General features: G+C 37.0%; 1 protein-coding gene across 1 annotated transcript; it reads left to right on the top strand.

Annotated features, from left to right (window-relative positions):
* Positions 1-1,907: 1,907 nt before the first annotated feature.
* Positions 1,908-7,387, top strand: LOC116295950 (uncharacterized). Its single transcript, XM_031703911.2, has 4 exons — positions 1,908-2,789; positions 5,437-5,490; positions 5,567-5,740; positions 5,978-7,387. The coding sequence occupies exons 1-4, from the start codon at positions 1,980-1,982 to the stop codon at positions 6,188-6,190; spliced, it is 1,251 nt and encodes a 416-aa protein (XP_031559771.2). The 5' UTR covers positions 1,908-1,979; the 3' UTR covers positions 6,191-7,387.
* The last annotated feature ends 74 nt before the right edge of the window (positions 7,388-7,461 follow it).

The raw sequence follows: 7,461 nt of genomic DNA, 5'->3' as shown, positions 1-7,461 counted from the left end.
AAATACCAATGTCGTAGCTGTTATAGCAGAAACATCACTAATGGCCATCAAAAGAAGACTTGGATATTATAAGCAATTATTATTCATAATTTGGCGATCAACATTTTAGTTGTTGGCCCCAACCATTATTAATAAATCACGATAAAATATCTTATTTGCCTGGAATTATAAAACATACTCAGTATGTATGAAACAGCATTACATATACAGGATCTGGAAACGGATAAAATATAGCGCGGGAACCGGGAAACTATACTACAAAAACTCTTACGTGATTCTGGATATTGGTATCGCTCGTGACTCGGGAACTACGGACTCTCAATGCCCGGGATGCGGGATTTTGCTTTCTGATTTTCGGGAAAAACGTGAAAACATTAATAAATAAGGAAAAAAGTCAAACGCCTTTTATGTTGAATTGGGTCGTCGCTTAAGATTTTCGCGGGATGCGGGATTTCGACAAAAGATAGAGCGTGAATTACTACGACGTTTTCTCCCGGTAAAAGTCTCACCAAAAGACGTAGACGTAACGTTATGAACTCGACAACAAATTGCTGGTTACATTTGAACTTCTAACATCGTATTACACTGTAAACTGCAGTACATCGTTTTGAGGTTAACATTCGATCAGCTACCTAGCTGCTGTGTGATATAGCAGCACTCTTGCTGCTCCAAATCCTTCAAAAATCGATATAGAGAAAATCGGGCTCCCACGATAAAGTGAGAGTTACTTTCGAGGCTAGTATAAACTCAATTTTGATTGGCTAGTGACGCCTACGTCACGATAACGTCAATCAGCTACGTGACTTCCGGGCTTACGAACTTTGCTAGAAGGATTTCGGCAGAAAGACTGTTTATAATGGATTAAAAGGTCTTAGCTAATTTGATATTTAAAAGCTAAAGTTATTTACATCAAATAATGAAGAAAAGCCTAAAAACAGAGAACAGAAGAATAAAAACACCCAATTATTTCGCTAAAAAAGACACTTTTTAGCCGTAAATTTGGATCTTATTAAATTCTGAAAGCTGAAAATGCTTCGTTTTAAAAGCCTTGATTTTTTCGTAAATTTTTCGATCGACGCGGTTAAATGTAAACAGGATTGTTTTCAGTACTCTTGCACAATTTTGGATTATATTAGCACACAAGAACTTCATTGCCTTTTGGTAGAAGAAAAATGCTAAAATTGCCGCAATTTGAATTTTGGAAACATGCACGCGAAAGTTTATGATTTGAAAGTAAAGTCTAATTCAAAGAAGCTTTAGTGGCCTAAGTGTCGTGGACTTCAGAAAAAAAGGCCACTTTATGTTGTAAATATTGATTAAAATCGCGATAAGTATCACTACAGTAGCACAATAATGAACTCTTGAAACTAACTCAATGATATAAGGTTTACGCGTTTTCCAATGTTTTCCAATATTTTTCTTCTAATAACCAATACGTAACCTGCTTTATAAGAGTCTATATAAAGTTAATCAAGCCAATTTCGTTTCTTATACTTTGTACAAACTTAAGGCTTTTAGCTTATTATGAAATATCGCTTGTGTTGTGTAAGAGTAGGAACTATAAATTGTCACTGGCCAACAATTTATCTAAGTCTTTTAAAAAGTCATTTTTTCGTTATCCAGTTACAATTTTTCAACCATAAAATGTTTATTTATTTTGCAAAAATGTTCCACTCTTTCGGTGTCATTCCATATTAGAAGAAATTGTAATCTATGAATCTAAGACTCTTGACTGTAAATGCATTGTAATGTAGAGATGTCTTGGTTGGTGACTTCACAAGAATGGCGCGAATTTACTAATGGCATCAAGTTATTACTAAAAATGTAAACAAACTTCGACTTCCTTCTACGAGTAATGTTTACTTTCTGTCAAAAAATACAAAAGTCTTTGTCAAGCCGGAATTCCTATAGTATTTTAACTGTCCGTGCATTACGACATGAGCTAAAAGCCTTAAATAGTAGAAGAAATACGCTGCAGTATGTGTGAACATTTGAAGGATAACACTGGAATTAGGAAGTTATCAGACGTTAAAAACCCAATGGTCTACTACCACGACTGTGAGCAGCGACAGAATGTACCAGATAACAAGCTCTTTAACAGAGAAAGCTTCAGCTCAACAGAGCTCTCTTTAAGCCGCAACAGTAGTTTTTCCAGTTGTTCAAGTAGCGCTACAAATAGCAGCGGATATGGTTGTACGCTCGATACAGATTCGTCGATGAGCAGATCTAGCGTGAGATTGTCTGGTATAAGCCCTAGATTAGGTAAAGATACGCCGCTGAAACACGCCATTACTAAACCCGAAAACCATTATCCCGCTTCGCTAACAATTCGAAGTAAACACAGATTGGAACACACTTCTTTACCACGAGAAAATCGCGTTCTCGATCGAAATCCTGGCCAGCCAAACACGAAAACAGAAAAAGAACAACGTTCATTCTGTTTCCCAGAACGAAGTATCTCAGAAACGGAGTTACTTTTGTCGAGACGCCATCTTTGTTCGCCAGAGGGGCTCATTATCTCCACTCCACGGGCGAAAGGAACTCATTTGTCAGCAAGTGAAAAACGAGCTCGCTCCAAATCTGAATCATATGACGAAAAAAGCGCGCCCAACATCGAGGACTCAAAAGAGAAATCAAAAGATTCGACCAAGTCAAAGAGGAGTGATTCATCGAAGAGAAAAGAAACACAAACTACTGCTGTGGATTGGTGTATCGACGAAAAAGCAATGAAGCGATGTTTGCTGTTGTTCGAAGCCAGTTGTGAAGGGAAAAAAAGTCAGAAACGCAAGGTAATAAGACCATGAATTTAATGAAATATGCTGTAATAATTTTTAAACTGGAAAGTATTTAACCAAAAGTCGTAGAAATGAATGCTTTGGGGTTTCCAAATGCATCGATTTTTATATAACATTCTTGTTCCTCTTATCGCTTGACTATTTTCCCTCCTCACTATCAACAAGCTTTATTTTGTCAGCATTTTTTGCGGGGCTAATTAACGATATTGTATATATGTTTTTCCGGATTTTTTCTTTCTATCTTTAGTTTCTACTAGCGAAAAATATCCAATGCGTAGTTGGGAAAATATAATCCGTTCTATTTATATGAAAAAAGAGTAACATTTCAATTGCGTGCGTAGTCGATTGAGAAAAAACATCAAATGTTTCGGCTTGACACTGATACGAAAATCAAACAACGTAAAAACATTAACTATAGTAATTTTTATTATTATTTATCAGTAGTTAAATAAATAATGCAAAACAAAAAGGAGAAAAAAAGAAAGACACGGAAAGAAAGACGGAAAGAAAGATGGATAGAAGCGAGAAGGAGCTGAATAGACAGATAGACATCGAAAGAAACAAAACTGAGTGTCAGAAAAGATTCCCTTTTTTCAGTGTATGGAGCTGAGCTTTGCTCAATTTGGTTTTCATGATATTTTCAACATGATATTTACATTATACATAAGCTCGTGGAGATGTATTTATATTGTGTACCCGTGTTGTACTGTGCGACACGACAGATAGTGTAATTAATGTCTGTCGCTGGAGATATTCTATCTAGAGGGCAAATATTGTTTACTCTCAGCTGGTGGTATCCTTCGCAGCCTTTTTTTCATTTCCAAGACTTATTTAATTACATTCTGGATTGATACTTCAATGCCTGCACAATACAAAATAAAGATAAAATGCTAACAAAGATATAGGCGACGCCCACATTAGTGCGGCTTTCGTATAAAACGCTCAGTTTTCGGCTCAACGACTGTAAACGCAATGAAAAATACGCGGGCACACTAGTGTTTTCATAGCGTTTCAAAAACGCAGATATAATTGGAAATGATGCAACATTTGCGTGTGCAAAGAACAGGTGTTTCAGTCATGGTCCGGTGTGAATGATCTCGGCGTTTTCATAAACATCGATCGTTTTCGCTAACACTTTGGAGAGCGTCAGTATCCAGTCAAATGTATACACCTAATTCAAAAATCGCTGTCATCGCCAAAGGCGATAGGCGGTAGGTCATTCCGACATGGAAATGGTTTCGTTGAATATAAAGAACATCGAATCAGTCTCAGCACGAAGGTCCATACTCTTGACGAGAAGAAGAAGAAGAAACACAAGTCATTCCAGCTATTCTTGGATCTTGGAATGACATATATCCTATCAGCTTTCGCCTATGTCCTATTGCCTATCGCCTTTTGCGATGACAACGTTTTTTGAATTAGGTGTGTGCATTTACGGTGAGCGTTTTCATCTTTTACGTGTGGACAGAAGGGCTAAACGCATAAAAGAGTAAGCGTTTACGAATGATCAAAGTCAGAGAACGGCTAACACCAGGTTTGTTATCCACTGGCTATTAAGTGTTACTCTGGTAAAAAAGGGACGTTTACACAGATGAAATTGGAATTTAGCGTGTTAGGTCAGTTTTACACAGGGGTGGAAAACCTGAGTATCCGGATAAAAACCCTCGAATCAAGGACTCTTTTAGCGTCAGCTTGATCGAAAGGTTTAATGTTCTAAAAGAATATCCAGGAAAGTGCCTCAGTTCGTTTTATCTTATAATCAAGCTAATAGGCAATATATTATTCAGATAGTTGCGTTAGTTTATGACTTACTTAACGGGTCCGTTTTGCGTCTTAACTTGGATATATTTGGCATAGAATAATCAAGATATAAATTGATCCGGTTTTAAAGCTATGCCCAAACAAAAGCTTTGCTCTACTGTTAATTTTTATTGGGGTTCTAGTGTGTTCAAGTATTGCTGATTTCGAAGCCGTGGTTTGATGGCATTTAGTAACTCAGGAGACTTTCTTGGCAGCCATGTCTTTTATTTATTTATGATTTATTTGTTGTTTTGTTTTTTATTCGTTTTATTTGTATATTTTTTGTATACTGTGTGTAGAGAAGGATGGGTGTGTCAAGTGCTTGTATAATATCTTGGTATTGCTTTACCCACGTGACATGTGTGGATATAATATGTTATGTGTACAGTAGTGTGTGTACAGTAGGGTGGGTGTGTCAAGTGGTTGTATAACAGAACTATATCTTGGTATTGCTCTACCCACGTGACATGTGTGGATATAATACGTTATGTGTACAGTAGTATGTATACAGTAGGGTGGGTGTGTCAAGTGGTTGTACAACAGACCTATTGCTCTACCCACGTGACGTGTGGATATAATACGTTATGTGTACAGTAGTATGTATAAAGTATGTTCGGTGTGTCAATTAGTTATATATTAGATGCTGTTAACAATTAGCTTCTTATAGCATTAAATTTATTAGGTCTTAATTAATTAGGTACATATGTATCATTGTTCTAAAGAGATAATTAATCGTATGGACTACGGTTGTTTTAAATTCGAATTTACTTTGTAAGGCTTGGAAAACAAAATAAGTCAAATGTATAATTTGCCAAACCTGTTTTTAAAACTCGTTTTACAGGATGCAGCAAAGCGAATCGCAGCACTGGAAAGCCAGGTTGAACAGGTTTGTCAGGTAAGAATGTATTTGAATGATTTCTAGTGAGTATCAAAACTACACTTTAACTTTTTGTTATGTCTATCCCTAACAGGAACGGGACAGTGCGATACGAGAAAGAAATGAAATGATGCATGATCGTGACCGCATCAAGTGTGAGCGTGACGCACTTGAGTTAGAACGTGACAACTTACTGCGTGACAAAGATCTTCTTGAGAAAGAGTTAATCAACAGGAATAACGTTATCGATCACTTGAGGGAGCATTTGGTGAGTCAATAGAGCTATTCTTCTATAATAGAATTCTATTATATATGACAAGTGGAGTGGAGTGGAGTGGAGTGGAGTGGAGTGGAGTGGAGTGGAGTGGAGTGGAGTGGAGTGGAGTGGAGTGGAGTGGAGTGGAGTGGAGTGGAGTGGAGTGGAGTGGAGTGGAGTGGAGTGGAGTGGAGTGGAGTGGAGTGGAGCGATTTTTTTCTTTATATAATTACATATTTCTATTTCAAGGGTCTGGCAGTCATCCCCGTCAAACTTCCTGCCCGTAATACGAACTGTCCAGTGTCCGTACAAGTTCCTAAAGAAATGTCAACCACCTATGAACACGACGCTCCTGCTGGTAGAAAGTTTAAGACTCGCCCGAGATCCAAGTCTGAAATCAAAACTCCAGAGTTTTATTTTCCAGATCAAATCTTAAAAACCAATGCCTATACATGCCTCTGACGCCTTGCTTCGTAACGTATTGATGGTTTTCACGGCGGCCATGTTGGAAGAACTTAACGAAAGAATTGCCAATGAATTCTTTTGTTATATCCTCCAACATGGCCGCCGTGTCTTTTGTTATTTAATTCTCTTGGGAATGGTTGAAAATCATCAATTCTTTTAAAAATGTATCACATTATGGAACTTTCGAGACATTTTTCACACACTTCGACTTAGATGTATAACCCAATTAACTGCATTTCTTGAAAGTAAAACTGCATTTCTTTAAAATAAATTTCCTCTTTAGTTTTTAAGCAATTAATACAAAATAATAAGGAATAGTTTTCTTTACGTTTCGACACTCGCCATTATCAAATAAACGCATTCTTGATAATCCTTATAAACTTCGTTATTAAACATGCTCTGCGAAAAACTCACTCTAAGTTACGGGGAACCCAGCTTTGGGAGCCTGGTTGATTGATTTTTATCATACATTTTTAAAGGGTTTAAATTAGGTAACTTTAGTCTTTATGCCTTTCCTGTGATTTCAGATCGATTGATACGTAAGCTTTAATTACTGGGTTGCCTGTGGCAGCTCAGTCTAAAAATGCGTTGCCTATCTCCGTATTTTACTGCGTCCGAAAAATACCAAAATTGCGCAATAATCAGGGGTCTTCCTGGCACTACCCAAGAGTCCTTTGCGACATATTATACAGAGATCCCGTGTAAAGTCTGATTTATATGTTGTATATATATACAGGCCAAGAAAGTTCAATATGCCGTGAAAAGATCTTTAATTTAGCTTCTCAAAGCAATATTCTATTCTTTGATTGCACGTTACGTCATCCCAGCCATGTTGGTGCCATTTAGCAAAAGGTTTCTCATTAGCATCCATTATTAACGGCACCACAATGGCCGCCATGTACTTGTCTTTTGACTCTCTTGGGAATCTTTGCAACCCACCAATACAGAAAGAGTTTTTAAAAGATTAATAGGTCTTACTTAGACAAGAAAAATAATTATAAGGCTTCAAATCTTCCCGTGGGTGAACGAATTCCATGTCTAATTAATAAAGTTGGAGCGCTTCAATTCCCCGTGGTAGACCGCCTTCACCTTGTTTTAAAGTCATTTTTACTTGCCAGATTTCTATTTGAGATTTAATAATGCTAGCGCTATGAACAATTTTAGAAAGGATAAAAAGGATTGTTTGAGTTTTAAGTTTGGTTTGTGTTATCGAATGGATTGAGCTGGATTTATATATATACATATAAACAAAAGCAAAACAAAACAAA

This window comes from Actinia tenebrosa, unplaced genomic scaffold, assembly GCF_029948245.1.
Source record: "Actinia tenebrosa isolate PJP-AT-01 unplaced genomic scaffold, QUT_ActTen_1.0 PGA_scaffold11__36_contigs__length_13525064, whole genome shotgun sequence".
In the NCBI taxonomy this organism is placed as follows: Eukaryota; Metazoa; Cnidaria; class Anthozoa; order Actiniaria; family Actiniidae; genus Actinia; species Actinia tenebrosa.
The sequence above is the reverse complement of the archived record's forward strand: the minus strand, read 5'-3'. Positions and strand labels throughout refer to the sequence as shown.